Source organism: Oryctolagus cuniculus, chromosome 16 (assembly GCF_051225735.1).
Source record: "Oryctolagus cuniculus isolate XC-2025 breed Fujian yellow rabbit chromosome 16, ASM5122573v1, whole genome shotgun sequence".
NCBI lineage: Eukaryota > Metazoa > Chordata > Mammalia > Lagomorpha > Leporidae > Oryctolagus > Oryctolagus cuniculus.
The window spans coordinates 14071317-14089478 of record NC_142882.1 but is presented as its reverse complement, the minus strand read 5'-3'; the positions used below and the strand labels follow the sequence as shown (position 1 = coordinate 14089478).

The 18162-nt window shown below is 39.8% G+C and overlaps 1 protein-coding gene across 1 annotated transcript; it reads right to left on the bottom strand.

Moving 5' to 3' along the window:
• Positions 1-715: 715 nt before the first annotated feature.
• LOC149121515 (vomeronasal type-2 receptor 116-like) lies at positions 716-7029 on the bottom strand. Its single transcript, XM_089315553.1, has 4 exons — positions 6880-7029; positions 5557-5680; positions 2035-2927; positions 716-769 (listed from the first exon to the last, which is right to left on the bottom strand). The coding sequence occupies exons 1-4, from the start codon at positions 7027-7029 to the stop codon at positions 716-718; spliced, it is 1221 nt and encodes a 406-aa protein (XP_089171679.1).
• Positions 7030-18162: the final 11133 nt, after the last annotated feature.

Genomic DNA, 18162 nt, shown 5'->3' with positions numbered 1-18162 from the left:
ACCCCATTCTTCATCAAGATTCATTTTCAATTATCTTTATATATAGAAGATCAACTCTATACTAAGTAAAGAGTTCAACAGTTTGCACACACACACACATGCACACACACAAAGTATAAAGTACTCTTTAAAGACTAATTTTACTGTTAATTCTCATAGTACAATACATTAAGGATGGAGGTCCTACATGGGGAGCAAGTGCACAGTGACTCCTATTGTTGATTTAACAATTGATACTCTTATTTATGACATTGGTGATCACCCAAAGCATTTGCCATGAGCTGCCAAGGCTATGGAAGCCTCTAGAGTTCACAAACTCTGACCTTATTTAAACAAGGCCATAATCAAAATGGAAGTGCACTACTCCCTTGAGAGGAAGGAAGGAAGGAAGGAAGGAAGGAAGGAAGGAAGGAAGGAAGGAAGGAAGGGAGGAAAGAAGGAAGGAAGGGAGAAAGGAAGGGAGGGAGGGAGGAAGGAAGGAAGGAAGGAAGGAAGGAAGGAAGGAAGGAAGGAAGGAAGGAAGGGAGGAACTGAAGGAGATGATTGGTTGCATGATATGAGGTCATGGGAGTTAGAAAATGACTACTAATGCAGAAATTTTTATAGAGTGATGAAGATACATTCAATCCACAGAGAAGACTATTGCACAAATGTGAACACAGTGTGCACAATCTGAATGTATAAATCCAACTGATTTGAACAATTTAAAAATGTTTCAATTTGGCTGTAAGAATTTCACATCAATCACACAGCATTCTGCCCCCATATGCTATTGGAAAAAGAAAAATTAAAACAAGGGAATAACATAACCAGTATTTTGACTGAAGAACATAGTTACTGAGTCATTCACATGTGCAAATCAATATCCCATGTATGTGTGATAAAGATACCATTTCAAAATAGCTCAACAATGAGTATTTATTAAGATTTTTTTTGGAAAACAGGGTATACCCACAGTGGAATACTGCATGACCTACCACCTCCTGTATCTAGGAAAGAAATCTCACTTAAATCACAATGCCAACAAATAAATGACAAACATTCAACAGCCAGGGCAAACAGAATGTGAAGCATGTTAATTAGATGTCTTAGCAAATAAGAACACTTACATTGTCTGCACATTGATAAATAAATAGAAATTAATTCAGTCTCCACCATTTCAGGGATAGCTATTAAATATAAAATAACATTGCTGGGGACAGGCGCAGTGGCTTACTTGGTTAATCCTCCACCTGCGGCACCAGAATCCCATATGGGCACTGGGTTCTAATCCCAGTTGCTCCTCTTCCAGTCCAGTTCTCTGCTGTGGCCCAGGAGGGCAGTGGAGGATGGCCCAAGTGCTTCAGCCCTGCACCCACATGGGAGACAAGGAAGAAGCACCTGGCTCCTGGCTTTGGATCAGTCTAGCTCCGCCAGTAGCGGCCATTTGGGGGGTGAACCAATGGAAGGATGAACTTTCTCTCGGTCTCTCCCTCTCACTGTCTGTAATTCTACATGTCAAATTAATAAATAAATAATCTTTTTAAAAAATAACCTTGCTGTTGTAGCCTTGATGGCCATCAGAGGTTTCATTTAAAGCATGATTCATTTTTACTCAATTTACTCCATTACTAACTCTGAGATGTAGAGAAACAAAAGGTTAGTGATGGAAACCAAGAGACCTCCTATTCGATGCTTCACACATCTACACCCCCAATGCTTGCACCTGGGCTGAGGTTACAACCAACAACAGGGATTCAGACCCTGGATTTTCACATGGGTGCCAGGACCAAGTTACAGGAAGATTCACCACTTCCTTCTGAGGGCCCCAAGGACTCAAAAGTCCAGGTCAGGGGCCAAAACCAGAGCCAGAAATAGATGCCATGAGCTCAGATTGCTAGGCTAAGCATCCAACTAACAAGTCATTAATAAAGGAAAAATCCATTTTAGCTCCTTCATATATCTGGATTGCTACTCAGCCTGCATTCTTGGTCCTAAACCCTGAAAATGTGACAGGAAAACAAGTGGAAATTTTTAGGATCCCTTAGAACTTACTCTTTTCTTTAAGCCTTTTAAAGAATTCCTTTCTGGTCTTAAGAGAATAATGTAGCACTTGGGGAGGAAGATGCAGCCCAGGAGCCCCGCACTGGAGGCCAAGATGGAGAAGACCTCCACGGCCACCATGACCTTCCCCTTGGTGCTGTGGTAGACAGGCAGGAAGGTCACCCAGACACTGCAGAACACCAGCATGCTGAAGGTCAGGAACTTGGCTTCATTGAACGTGTCAGGCAGGTTCCTGGCTAGGAAAGCCACAGTGAAGCTTGCCAGGGCCAAGGAGCCCAGGTATCCCAGGACACAGTAGAAGGCAGTGGCTGAACCCTTGTTGCACACCAGGATGATGTGTCCATGCTCAGAGTGTGCATCTGTGTCAATAAAGGGAGGAGAAGTCCCAAGCCAGATACCACAAAGAACCAGTTGGATCAGGAAACAGATAGGAATGACAGAGTTAGAAGCTCCTGATACCAGCAATCGCCTGATAGTTCTTCCAGGTTTTGTAACTTTGAAGGCAAGAATCACAGTGATGGTCTTGGCCAGCACAGTGGAAACAGCCACTGTGAACACAAGGCCAAATGCTATTTGCTGGAGGAGGCAGGTGGCTGTGTTTGGACGGCCAAGGAAGAGTAAGGAGCAGAGGAAGCACAGGAGGAGGGCAATGAGTAGGATGTAGCTGAGGGTCCTGTTATTGGCCTCGATGATGGGAGTGTCTCGGTGCTTCACAAAGACCCAGAGGACTGCAGCTGTGAGGACAGAGAAGCACAGAGCCATGCAGGTCAGAGCCATCCCCAGAAATTCCTCAAAGCCTAAGAAGGTCACCAGTTTCGGGAGGCAGTGGTTTCTCTCCAAGTTTGGGTACTCGTGATCTGCACACGGGATGCATTGTTCTGCATCTGTGGGGAAAAGCAAGATTCACGTTTCCATTTCACAATTTGCTCCTTTTCCCTGTTCAGGAAAAGGGTCATAGTGAGTCCCTCCTGCTCTGATGTATACCAAGAAACACTAAAGGATATTTCTACATTCCTGACCCAGGGAGAATGCTTATCTCCTGTGGAAGAAAGTCTTTCAAGGAAGCTCCTTTGCACATGGGGCTCTGTGGTCTCATTCTGTCACTCTGAGGTTTTTTTTTTTTTTTTAGTGTTTGAATTTCTATAGAATGATGAATTTCCTGTATTTCATATGGGCATGAGATTCTTCCAAGCCCTCTTCTCTACAGTCCCCAGTGTCTTTCTCAGGAGGAGCCTTAGATTCACATGGGTTAGAATATTTTTCTGGGGTCATCAGTGTTAAGGTTTTTCTTACTTTTCCTCAGATGTTGACGACGTATATAAATGATATCTGATTCCTGGGACCTCTATAAATTTTTTCAGTACTCTAATTTCCTGCATGGACTCACCTTTTCATTCTTTCCATATAAATATTGTGATACTGTGATTGAATGTAAGAGAATTGTAGCTGGTTGTCTTTCTGAGGTAATATAGCCGTAAGTGGTATTTTCATGATGTCACTGAAACACACTCTTGTTAACCTGAAAGCATGGCTTTTTAAACTTTTTAGCTCATGTGAACACCACATTGGGCACCACATTGTCTCACTTGAAGTAGTGCACTTCTGCTGCTACAGCATGAGAGAAGTCATTAAATACAGGCCAGTTGGGGAATATGTTTCTTTTAATCAAATGTCCATTAAACAAACAAAAATAGGGTCAGTGTTGTGGCATGACAGGTAAAGCCACGACCTGCAATGCCAGCACCCCATATGACATTGTTTTGTGTTCCAGTTGATCAATTTCCATTCCAGATCCCTGCAAATAACCTAGAAAAAGCAGCAGAAGGTGGTCCAAGTAATTGGGACACCCACACCCATCTGGACAACCCAAATGAAGCTCCTAGCTCCTGGCTTCTGCCTGGCCCAGCCTGGGCCATTCTTTTCCTCTGGGGCATGAGCAATTACATTGAGGCTCTCTCTCTTTCTCTCCTGTTCTCTGAATCTTTGATTTTCAAATAAAATAAATCTTTTTTTAAAAAGCAAAAGAATGGTATTAGTAGGACTACACTTGCAGTAAGAGTCCTACTCGGTTTTTATCCTTGGTGTTCATGCAAGAATACAAGATTCAGGGAATGAAGTTGTGATGTAGGAGGAAAAGCCACAGCCTGGGATGATGGCATCCCATACAGGCACTAGTTCATGTCCTGGCTGCTCCTCTTTTAAACCAACTCCATGCAAATGTGCCTGGAAAACCATCATAGGAAGGCCAAATACTTGTGCCTCTGCAAAACCTGGAAGAAGCTCTTGGTTTCCGGCTTTGGCCAGGCCCAGTTCAGACCATTACAACTATCTGGGGAGGGAATCTACCTGATGGAAGATCTTCTCTGTCACTTTTCTCCCTCTCTGTTATGCTCTCCCTCTCTCTGTAAATGACATTGAAATGAAGAAATAAACATATTTGTGAAAAAAAGAAAGAGAATATAAGCATCTATAAAAATTTGAGGAATTCTCTCTTAAAATTCTTTTCAAGTTGTACCCTTTACTTTTTATAGAATATGTAGGTGCTTCTGGCATCTGGCTCAGAGATGCACTAGACACACATATGCAAATGTACATTGTACAATGGGTCAGTGTATGACACATTAATTTTCTTTTTTCACTAACTTACTGCATGTTGATTATTTTCACAAAACTTAAAGTCTTTTTTTGTTATCATCTTTTTACTGGAAACTATATAACTTGTTTGAAGTAACTGAAATGAAAACAATTCTAGAGCTAAGATTATGTGAACTGAAATATCCTTTCAGAAGAATTCAAATTATTATAAATATATTTATTATACATTGAATAGTGAAACTATTTACCAATGAGACTTAGTACATTTTCACATTTCTCAAAACAATTGGCTTTGGTATTTAACATTGCTTAAATGTTGGCCTTTTGCAAAGGTTTTTTTGTGTTACTAAGTTGGATTATTTTTAGGATGCTGTATCTCTATATTTACCTTGTTTGTTCTCTTACTAAATTATAAACATTCAAAGGACAAAGTGGTGGCATTCGTTATGTGTACTGCACACCATGCACAATGTCAAAGATGTAGCACAGAAAATAATACAGTATTCCCATCACAATTCATGTGAAGTAGAACCCTGCTCATCAGTTGTGTATGGAAAAGTTTTGATTTCAAGCCCTTTAGAAATCCAAAGAGAGCCTTAACAAACACAAAAATTATATTTCTTGTTTAGACATTAGGTCTCAGATTGAGACAGTCTCCTCCAGCACCAGATGGGAAAGAAGGATGCCAGATAGAATCAGTGTCAGAGTAGAACTAGAGAGGATGAGCATCACCAGACAACAGCTTACACATAATGAGATGGTGATAGTGAGCATACAACAACGGTATGGAAAGAGTGAATGAAGGTGTGCATGGAGAACAATAGGGCACTCTGATCCCAATGCAAATACTCTTGGTTTCCTTTTTATCAAGAGAGTTCAGAGACTGGAGTCCTCATAGGTCAGTTCTAGGGTTTTTACCTGTATGATTGGAAATGTCTCTCTCTGGACAAACAACACAAGTATAGCAGCAGACAGGTCTTCCTTCCTGTGGTATTTTCCTGAATCCTGGACCACACCTCTGGCTACACAAAGACTGAGGAGTCTGAGGGGGGAAGAGAAGTGATGGTCATTGTTTTATATGTCATTAGGCACTGTGATAGGATGACTCTATTTGCCTCATCACCCCCAAGGTCATCACTATGCCCTCCCTGATCTGTATCTCCTTGATTTTACCTAGACATCCAATTTGGAGTTTCTATGATTCTCATTCCTGGTTTATCAGCTGTCTAGCAAATATTATGAGGTACCTGATCACTTTAATTTCATTCATAACCACATCTATGCTAAGCATTTCTTTCTTTCTTGAATTGCTTCCTGTGAAATCTTTTCCATTCAGCTTTTAATGTGGTAATTATTTTGAGAATGTGTATGTCTGAGACTATTTTACATGCTTCTTTCCTTGATTGAGTAGATTTTACATGCCAGAAAAAATATCAAAAAATCAAAATGACTAGGTACAGTTCTGAATAACTACCTAGGAAAAGACAAGCCCACACAGAAATGGTGAGGAATGTTATAAACCATGGATTGTGCATTGATCTACTTCTGGACTTCTAGACCCAGGGAGAGCAGCAATTCTAGATTACCAAAGATTTGTAATATAATGTACAACAGCTGTATAAAACAATATCAAAATTGTCTGGAGTATTTAAACAGCACAATAATGATAAAATTTTTTATCACAGCTAAGAGGTGCTATTCAGAAGAAAACCCGAACTGATTGGCAAACACAATGAAAATATAGAAAATGGGAATAGTTTCTACAAATACGTGATGGATAAGTCCACTCATAATTTATTTGTATTCATACTGCATCAAAACATAATAATGACTCTCACCATATGATTAAAATATCACTATGCTTATAAATATATATCTAATACATGAAGTTTTTTCACGTTATATAAATTAAAAAGTTGAAATAAAATTTTGGAATTTGTGTAGACGTGCATTTAGTAATTTTATGTCTACATATTGATCTCTATCTCTATTCCTTAACATTGCTCTTTCTAGTCACTCAACCTTTGGATGCATAAATATGCCCAGAATAAAAACAACAGTATCTAATACAAATGTGCAATTCTAATACACACTGGCTCATATATGTGTAAGCAACACCATATCTTTTGGAGCCAAGATGTGAAATGGGAACTGAATGCTTATTTAAAGTCTCACACATAATATCCTCTCAGACTCTCCTCAGACCCTCTGTAGGTATCCAATATTCCAATGAATTCACACCTCCATGAATGCAACAGGCCATTCTACCATTTCTTCATTGAGGACCAAGCTTTGATCACGTTTACTCTCAGAGGAAAACTCCCCGATTTTAATCATCAACCGAAATCCAGCAGGAAAGTTCACAATGTTGTGGATATCGTAGTGTGCCATATGGAATCTCGTTTCATGGAAGGAAACATCCTCCCCAGCACTGTTGGTAAATTGTATTTCCCTCAGAATTGGATGAAGCTGGAGGGGAGGCACAATTGAAAAGGGAGAGAACATTCAGATTAGAGGTGGGAGGTGCACATGTACTGAGAAATCCTTGTCTCCCCTCCTCTCTATTTTCAGAGAGTCTATTTGGTGGAGGCTGACTTTGTCTGAATGGTCCCCATATTGTGGGTTCAAGTAATGAGAATTCTGCCTCTTCCCTATTAGAATGATGGGGAGTATCTGAATCCAAACAGAGAAATCACAGGATGTGTCCCACAGGGTGGCTGACCAAGAATGATTGGTTAGATGATTGGGAAAGCTCATCTTAGTTCTTCCACATGAGAACAACATGGCTTTATATGTGAAATACCTTGATTGTTGTGATGGTTCTACAGGATAGTACACTTCTAAAAGTTTAACCCATTCCCCCAAAAAGAATGATATCTGTTCTTTGGCAAAATAATGGATGCAACTGGATACCATTATTCATTGTGAAATGTACTAATTCCATAAAGAAAATAGCATATAGTTTTTTTTTTGGTAATAGGTACTACATAATATAGCATGGAAAAAAAAATCCACAATGTATAAAAATGAAACTGACATCTCTGGGTTTGATTTGATTTGTTTATGACCCATGTGTAAATTCCTGTGTAGCTGTGGTATTTCTACTTTTCACTTCTGGAACATTATGATTTGTGTGGTATTAAACCCTACTTTTCACTTCTGGAACATTATGATTTGTGTGGTATTAAACCTGTGATTTAAAGTTAATTGAAATTAAAAGGAAATTAGTAAAGGAATTAGAGGGGATTAAGATATGAAAGGAAAAAACAATGGTTATCTTCTTAGAATTGTATCAATGAGCCAGCACTGAGGCTCAATAGGCTAATCCTCTGCCTGTGGTGCCGGCACACCGGGTTCTAGTCCCGGTTTGGGTGCCAGATTCCGTCCTGGTTGCCCCTCTTCCAGTCTAGCTCTCTGATGTGGCCCGGGAGTGCAGTGGAGGATGGCTTAAGTCCTTAGGCCCTGCATCCCCATAGGAGACCAAGAGAAGCACCTGGCTCCTGGCTTTGGATCAGCACAGCGCGCCGGCTGCAGCAGCCATTGGAGGGTGAACCAATGGCAAAAGGAAGACCTTTCTCTCTGACACTCACTGTCCACTCTGCCTGTCAAAAAAAAACAAAAAACAAAAAACAAACAGAATTGTATCAATGAAATACATGAAATCTGTTCTTTTATATCAGTAAATTTCTCTTTAATTTAACAAAATTTAAGCTGACCTTGTGGTGCAGCAGGTGAAGCCACTGTGCACAGTGCCCAGCAACCCTTTGAGTGCTGGTTCAAACTCCAGCTGTTCTACCACTGATTCAGCTTTCTGCTAATGTGCGTGGGAAAGCAGCAGATTAGGGTCCAAGAGCTTGAGCCCCTGCGCTCACATGGGAGACATGGTTGAAGCTCCTTTATCCTGGCTTGTCCTGGCCTAGTCCTGGTCCTTGCAACCAGTGGGGAGTGAATCAGCAGATGCAAAATCTGCCTTCTCTTTCTTTCTCTGTCTCCCTCTCGCACAGTGACTTGGTTAAACGAATTAGAAATCCAAGCATAATTTTTCTTAATAAACATTTTGCAAAGTCTGCTTGTACATCCCTGGCTGAACCTGATAGTTCTAAACTTTAAAAATATGTATGTTTTGTATGTGCAGGTCCATTTGTATAGCAATTTCACCTCAGTGGATTTTAACAGTAATATGCAAGATTTTTATTTGACTCTCTGCACTTTGACTCTTTTTTGTTGAGAATACAGGTACCTTTTGAGATGATAGGGGAAATATTTTATAACCAAAAAGATAATTAAGAATACCCTGATGGTAGTTATGATCTGAACAGTGTGTACTAGCCCTTACTTTCTGAGTCTCCTGATGCCTTTGTGGGATGACCAATTCTTTAAACAACTATCATCATGTCTTCACTAACGTGAACCAAGAACTTCATACATAACAATAATCTTATCTTTGTAAACATTCTTGGCCAATATACTTACTTTTCTAATTATGAGGCTACCAAATCACAGCTGATATGTCAATTATTATTGTACATGAACACAGAAGTTACATAGACAAGTAAACATGCTGATGTCCATTTACATATATATATAGTATAGATTATATGTATTTCTTCTGTGAGACATTAAATTTATTTGATTTACTAAATAATTTGATCAGTATATTTTCCTGTACATGCATGGAGACATTCCTAATTGTTCTACAATGGGTATTAGATTTATGTAAGCCAGAGTTAAAATCCAGACAAACCCATGTATATCCCAGTGGGTGTACCCTGTGCTTATGTGCATGCTTAGTGATCTTGTATATAATAATAGGTTCACAGCCCCTCCTGACTGCTTGTGTCAGGTTTTCTGTATGACATCACTTCCTGGGTTAGAGTCATTTTATGATACAACGTTGACCCCACTTCTTCTATTTTTTTTTTGTTGTTGTTTACAGGAAGAGTGGACAGTGAGATAGAGAGAGAGACAGAGAGAGAGTGAAAGGTCTTCCTTTTGCCATTGGTTCACCCTCCAATGGCTGCTGCAGCCAGGGCACTGCGGCCAGTGCACCACGCATATCCGAAGGCAGGAGCCAGGAGCCAGGTGCTTCTCCTGGTCTCCCATGGGGTGCAGGGCCCAAGCACTTGGGCCATCCTCCACTGCACTCCCGGGCCACAGCAGAGAGCTGGCCTGGAAGAGGGGCAACCGGGAGAGAATCTGGCACCCCAACTGGGACTAGAACCCCGTGTGCCAGCGCCGCTAGGCGTAGGATCAGCCTATTGAGCTGCGGCGCCAGCGCCATTGACCCCACTTCTATTTTCCCCATCAGCATCTCACAGAGGGCATGGGCTACAGCGTACAGCATTATAGAGGAGATATCTGCTGTGGGAAACACCATAGTCCATATTTCCTGGCTTTGCAATCATTCCAAAAGAAAATATAGTTTTGATCATTACCTTCTTCCTAGTCCTTGTAATGAGCTGTATTAAGATATTTTGCAGCATTTCATTGTACGGTGAGAAACATTATTCTTCTATGATCTGTCATTATAGAGTCTGAATTGAAAATGTTACATGGAGCTAAATTCACTCCTTAGAGAAAGGACAGTCTCTTCAACAAATGCAGACATTTGGATTTCCACATGAGGAGATTTGAAATCTGATTGCTACCTTACACCCTATACAAATATTAATTCATCATTTTTTCAAGGATCTAAGCCTAAAACCAAAAACCATCAAACTACAAAGGCAAGCACTGGGGAATCACTGCAGGACATGTGCATAATTACTTGGATAAGACCCCAAAAATACAGGCAATAAAGGTGACAATAGACGCATGGGATTACAAAAGACACATTCATCAAAGTGAAGATACAACTTACAGAATGGGAGAAAATATTTGTAAAATATTCATCTGATAAAGTACTAATCTCCAGATTGTAGAGGGAGTTCAAGAAACTTAACAACCACATTAACAACATTCCTAGTAAGGAATGAACTTGGGCTGGTGCAGTGGTCCAGCAGGTTAATACCCTGGCCTGAAGCGCCAGCATCACAAATGGCATTGATTGGAGACCTGGCTGCTCCACTTCCAATCCAGCTCTTGTTATGGCCCGGGAAAGCAGTAGAAGATGGCCCAAGTTCCTTGGCCCCTGCACCGCATGGAAAACTCAGAAGAAGCTCCTGGCTCCTGGCTTTGGATTGGCACAGCTCCGGCCATTGCGGCCAACCAGAGAATGAACCATCGGATTGAAGATCTCTCTCTCTCTCTCTCTCTCTCTCTCTCTCTCTCTGCCTCTCCTCTCTCTGTGTAACTCTGACTTTAAAATAAATAAATGAATCTTTAAAAAAAAGAAATGAACCAAAGACATGAACGGGCATTTTTCAAAGGATGAAATACAAATGGCTAAGAGAAACATGAAAAGATGCTCAGGCCACTAACCATTAGGAAAGTGCCAATAAAAACTACAGTGAGATTTCACTCCACCGCACATAGCATGAATATTATCCAAAATGTGAAAAATAACAAAGCCTGGAGAGGATCTGGAAAATAAGTACCTCAATAAATTGTGATGGAAAAGATTGTAAGCTGGTACAACCATAATGGAAGATAGTAGAGTGATTATCAGAAAACCAATACTAGTTGTACCATATGGTCCAGCTGTCCACACCTGGGAATGTATTCAAAGGAAATGAAATCAGCACATGAAGTAATCACCTATACTCCCATGTTTATAGCAGCTCAATGCACATTAGCTAAGATGTGGAATCATCTAGATGTCCATCAACTGATGACTGGATGAGGAAATGTGACATATACACATACATATATACATACATGTACATATATATAATACATGCACATATACATATGTATAGTGGAATATTATTCAACCATAAGAAAGAATACTTGAGATTTAAAATCGGAGATCATTACAGTAAATTATATAAGCCAGACCTAAAAAATATCAGTTTTTGTCTTATTTGTGCTAGTTAATATATAGAGTATAAAAATGTGTTGCTGTCATATCATTGGCTATATAATATTAATATTGCTTCACTGTATCATATCATGTTAATGACAATATTCTCCTCTTTTACATGTTAAAAAATTGAGTTCACATGTTAAAAAAATTGAGTTGGGGATACTGAGCTCCTTTGGGATACTAGTAATGCTATGCACTGAATTTGGGTGTTGATTATGAGTGTGATACAACAACAAAAACTCATTTATCTGTAGATTATGTGCATTTCTTAGTATATATACTGTCTTTAAATATTTTCAACATGTTCCATAGCAGAAAATGTTTTTTAAAATGTTCAAGAAGAGATAACAAATCCTCCACACACAGATAACTATTACAGATGTATCTATGCCCAGTCTGTTGTGAAAGAACCCACTCTCCATTATACCTGATCATGGCAATCTCAACATGAAAACATGTACATGTGAACTTGCAATAAAAATACCTGAGGATGCCAGCAGGTGTTCAATGCATGTCCTGTTCTGGGAGATGTTTACCTGCCATGGAAGAATCCTAGGTTGAGCTGCATCTGCTGGAGATCCCTTTTCTATTTGCTCTGAAAGCATCTTATGGAGGGCATGGGCCACTGCATACACAGCATTGTAGATGAAATAGCTGGAGTCAGATATGGTCAGCATGTCAATGTGTCCCGAGAAAAACTCAAAGGAAGCATTTGGTGGGCAGACTCCAATTGTTCCACAAAGTGACCCAGGAGGTATGCAGTGAAAAGCATGAAGCCATAGTTGACTGAGGAAGAAATCTTCTGGGTAGTGGGAAGGGTCAACTGTCCTGACAAAATGTTTGAGGCCAGGGATTTCTTCCTTGTAATGTGAAAATGAGAAGCCTCCATGGAAAGAGTGCAGCATCTGTTGTGTCTCGAGCAGAACAATCTCCCACTTTGCAGCCATGATCCACACCTTCCCCAGGGTTAAATAGTATTTGCTTAGAATTTCCATGGTGTAGAGACTCCTCACATCACCATATAGAATATGCACATTTGCTGATGAAATTCGGATCTCCGCTAGGAAAGATATTTCAGTTTTTTTATACCTTTTCTTAGTGTCAGGGAGCTTTATTGCATAGGCCAAGCAGACATCTTTCTTTACCATCTCGGCTAAAATATCTTGAAGGAACTGCTCTCCTTTCAGATCATTAGATACAAAGATCACCACCCAAATCCAGCCAAAATGGAGCAGCAATGAGAGCATTCCACAGATCAGAGAGTTGTCACTAGTGGCCATCTGATAGAGTGATGGAAACTTGTCTCTCTACTTAGCATGGGATCATAGGGGCCATAAGTGATCTGAATAGAAAGAAAACCATTATGATCTAACTTTTGCAGGTAAAGAAGGCCAATTTCTACCATCTGGGCTTAGAGAAATCCATGCTTCAATGCCTATTGCTTTCAGGAGGAGAAATGCATATCCTCATTTATAGCATGAAAGAATATGTATAAGATACCTATGTATCTTCATATTCATCCAAAGGAAGAAGAGAGCAAGGATTTTGGACAAGGACATTGGACTTTCTCACTTCTCACCGCATGTCACATGTGGGGAGCAGCCCACACTGCAACTGGTGTTAAATGTTACCTCTGAGACAAACAACCCCTTACTCTGTTAATCACTTCATAGTTTGAATTTCATTTGTTTTCACAGCATAACCTAAATTGCCTTGAATAATTCATTCACCTACCATCTCTGAGTTTTGGTAAAGTTGCTTTTCAGACCAGAATCTTCCTAAGCTATTCCAGTCTATCTTGAAGTTATTTTGCACAGATTGCTACCTGTTTGAAGTGGTGTCCTTTAAGAATGCTGGAAATGCAGACCCTTGGAGGCAGCTGGTCAAATTATGTACTTGGTTCCTGAAACCATTTTTGAGATTTTAATTTAGTGCTGGTCCCTCATTCTCAACACAGACAGCACCAGCACCATAGTGGGTATTTGGTGACTAAACTAGTGAATGTGTGTACACTGTCTGCCTCTCTTTGTTTCTCAGTCTATCAAACACACTTTAAGATTAAATCACTGTGTTGACATGGAAAGTGACCTGGGAGCCCTGTGAAAGAATCTGCTGAATGTGATGAAGTCAGGATTGGGATGAAGTCAGGATAGGGATAGGGAGAGGGTGAATCTCACCTAAATGCAACTCAGCACCAAACACTCTTTGATGAACTTTGTTACTGTCATGGTCCTCTGTGTGCTCCAAATGAAAGCACAGGCTAGTGATTTATATACACATGTCTAACATGGAGTCATCCTAGGACATGTCTGTGCTGTGGGTATTTCCTGTGAATAGTCAACAATCAACATTCCCAGCAGGTGGGGATGGATACATTGGCCCAAGCTGGATCTGGGGGGAGGCTCTCAGCTTCCACTGCTCCTTCCTTTTCTCACAGCCAAAAGAGATCTCCAGAATCTCTTTCAACTAACAGTCTATATGTCATGTGGCTTCCAATGACCCTTGCTTCAGGTATGGCAGATCTGGTGGCAGATGGAAATATTTACAACCCATTTACCTGTGGGGTTTTGTACAGCTCCAACATCGTTCCAATTTCAGCTGAAAATGCTGATGTGGTTCCAGCAATGATGGCAACTGTCTTGCCTTGTGTCTGGCAGGTGTAGTTAGGGATGAGATAATGCTTTCCAGTCAGCCAGTGCAGAGTGCTCCTCAGGGTGAACTTACCACTGGTAACAGAATTGTAGAGCTGGAAACCCAGGGTCAGGTTGGGGAGGAGCTGGGGGTCCTTATTGATCTCCTGGATGGCAAAACGGAAGGCCAGCACGTATTGGTAGTTCTTCCACAGCCACCTAAAGAGTGGAGCAGGGTCAGAGAGAAGGGAGAGACCATGGAATTCAGATCAACAACACAGCCATGCCCTGAAGCAGCAATGGCCAGACTCAGGCTGCCACTCAGTGGTGCCTCAGCTCTGGCACATGGAAGAGGTCTGAGTGAAGTCTCAAGGGTTCTAGAAGATCATGGAATGGCCATTGGACTCCTCTGAAGCAAACTTTGTCCATGATCACATTCACCTTCCCGAACCCTTCCGGAAAGCCTTGATGTGTCCCAACATGGGATTATACTTCTACTTAGGGATGGAAAGCAAGAGACACGCATCTCTCTTTTCAGTAACTTCTAAAATAGTTGAACACCATCTGGCTTGTCAGTTACCCAAGTGTTTTTCAACATCTCTAATCTATTCACCAAAGCCATTTTTGTGAACCCTTTCTGTAATTTTCCACTTACTATACCAACACTCACAGAAGCATTTTCATTCAAATATATGTTCCTTGAAAATGAGCATTTTATTAAGAAGGTCAAATTGTTAGAATATTTACAAGGTTCACTTTATTTTTATTCACTGTTTTCCTCATTCACTGAAATCTCTTTTAACATTTCACATTTTATTCTTTAACATTCTCTGCATGTTTCTATAAAGCTTAAGCAAAATTATGAGTTCTTGGGATTTAGTAATGGCTCTCAAATATTAGCTGTCCTAGAGTGTTATGAATGTTTTCTTTTCACACAATGGATACCTTTGCTCCTCTTCTTGGAAATTTTCTTCCTTATTTTTACAATTCATCCATAATTTGAATGTCAAGAAATACATACTTGTCAATAGTTTATGTGGAATTTCATAAATTTATGCAATTGTCTGTTGTTTAGGTGCATTGATTCATGTGTTTGAATGTTGAGCTTTATAGATTGTCATTTCAATATGTTAAATTCATGAAATATGTTTATGCAATTTCTAAAATGCAATGTTTGATTTAAGGTTAGTACATTTATTCTCAAGATTCATACAATTTTGTATTATTATTACATACAAAATTTCAAACTTTTTTTTTACCTAAAATAGTCAAATTTTGTTCTATTCAATGAATGGTTGATTCAAAAAGTTTTTTATTTCATAAACAGGGCTTACTTGTTATACACTAAGTAGACCCATCAAAAAATATGACACTGAAGACTGTTCCATACTTACTTTTACTTATTTGAATGGAAGTTAGGAGCATTAAATTGAAATGTTTCTTGCTGATATCAATAGAGTGAATACAAAATGTCCATTTCTCACTCTGCAGTAGTGGAGAGCAAGCAGAAAATGGAAAGGGAAGGTTGTGAAAAGCAAAAGAACAGAAGGAACTCCAGCCCTCTCTTATCTGCATTCCTGCAACTTCTGTATATTTATTCTTTAGAATTCTCAAGCACAATTAAACATTCACAGATACAAGCACAAGTACAATCTGACAGTCCGAAGCACAGTTGACACATAACTCAATGTTGGACTTACCAATTAACTGCCATCTTATCCATTGGCCTGGATAAAAAAGATAACTGGATCATGTCTGATTCTGGTTCCAGGAAGTAAAGGGGGAAAAACCCACCCAGTACCAGGTCTCCATCTCTGTAGACACTTGGTCTCATGGAATTATAACAGTTCCTGGGAGGTATGTCCTGTGAACTGTATAAAGGATTCAGGAGTAGGTTGACAAAAATCACTGAAAACAGCAAGTCAAGTGAACCCACCGTAAAGTTAAAGGCCCAAACCTCTGTTGATATTAGGAGAAAATGGTCTGGATTATGTCTTCTATCTCAGTTCTCTGAGGAACTGCAGGGAGAATAGAGCTCTGTGTAGGGCAAAGCTGATCCCAGTATAGCTATACGCACTAAACCTGTAGACAGTGTGTGCTAGTCTATTGAGTCACACAGGGACACAGCCAAAATCACAAGGAAGACATTTCAAAGGGAGTCACAGGGCTGAGGCCTTGCCTTAATGTCCCTGTGATCAGATCAGCTCTGGTTTCTATATATTTACTTTGTTTCATTTCTGTCCCAATCAGGAACTCATAGCATCACCCCACCCTGAGGCTATGCACCTGCTACTCTCCATTAAGGAGAAAAACTGCTTTGGAAAAACATGCTTTGGACTCTCATTCCTCCCTAGGGCATTGCTGAGACAGAGCTCTGTAAACTTTCATGCACACGGGCCAAGAGTTGTTAGGTTAGTCTAGTATTTTCATGGTTTTGGCAATTGTAGAAATAATTAGTGTTGGAATAAAAAAATACTCAGTTTCATCATGTCAAATAATTCTTTATCAAGAAGGTGAAGGGTCACATTCACCACTTATGACCCTATATGTACCTCAGGAATTCTCTTCATGGCTGTGCCTAATATCTCTCCCAGGCCTGTAGTACTTTAATGGAGAAACAGTCTCATGAATTGCAAATAAGTATATCCAGACAAGAGCAGTAGTTCATTCCTGCATTTACACTTATATATAATCTTATGTAATCTAATTGTGTTCAATATGCTTCAAAATACAGTAAAGTTTTGCACCATATAATTAAGCCCTTCAGAATGTATATAGGAATATATACAGCACCTGTGTTTTGCGTGTGTGTGTGTGTGTGTCTGCGTGCTTCTTTTATCTTAAATTGCTTCTAACCCATGTGTTAGCTTTGTTCCTAATTTTCTCTCAGCTGCTGATAGAAAGTTGTGCATTTGCTGATGACATGTGTGAGGAACATTGTATTGTATGCATACATGTGAAATGAGAATTGAATGCATATTTAAAATTTCATACTTCATCTCCTCTCACCTCACCCTCTTTCTAATTCTTCTCTTGGAACGACACCTCCTTGAATGCAGGAGGCCATTCTATCATCTCTGCATTTTGATGACCAAGCCTTGGTCATGTACACTCTTGCAGGAAAACTCTCCAATTTTAGCCAGCAACCCAAGACCCAGAGGAAAATACACACACTCTGGATATCATGATATGCCATACAGTGCTGTGATCATAGGAGGATTCTTCATCCCCAGTAATGTTTGCAAATGGGCTTTTCCTTGGAAGTTGTTGAAGCTGAAGGAGAGGCATAATTGGAAAGAAAGAGAGCCATCAGATGAGAAGTGGGAGGTGGATGTGTACTCAGCAGTTCTCATTTTTCCTCAATCTCCCTATCCTCAATGTTTCTTTTTGGTTGAAATTAGTTTTTTGTTGTTTGATTTTTGTGGCCACCATGTCATAGGTTCAAATGACGAGAAGTGTCTTTCCATGAACCCTCCTAATGAAATGGGAATTTTCTTAACACAATCAAGAGAGGTGTATGATGTATTTCAAGGGTGGCTAGGGTATGGGCTCTTTGCAACTCATCCCAAAGATTTGGTTATATCTTTATGAAAGCTATATCTAGTTCTTCAATAACATATGCAAACATGGGTTTACAGGTCCCTATGATTTTTGTGTAGGTCACACATATAGTGGTAGGTTTATTTTAAAATTCTATGTAAGTACAGTAAATGAAATTCTAGCTCAATTTTGGTTCAACAAATACAAATCTATCCATAGACTTTTCAGAAGTAAGAACAGAAATTAGATGGTGTAATAAGCTCTGAGTTTTTTACATATGGATATTTGCCTTTTTCCTAGACTTTAATCTCTTCAACTAATTTAATCTTTATGTCCCATGAGTTACTAAATCTATTCTACATATAAGTGATGGATTCAGATAATGTAGAA

Coding starts and splice junctions, on each gene's coding strand:
- LOC149121515 (XM_089315553.1), bottom strand. CDS start 7,029: ATGGCACACTACGATATCCACAACATTGTGAACTTTCCTGCTGGATTT. Junction 5,681..6,879: donor GGCCTGTTGCATTCATGGAG/GTGTGAATTCAT, acceptor TTCCCCCCTCAG/ACTCCTCAGTCTTTGTGTAG. Junction 770..2,034: donor TAAAAGGCTTAAAGAAAAGA/GTAAGTTCTAAG, acceptor TTTTTCCAATAG/CATATGGGGGCAGAATGCTG.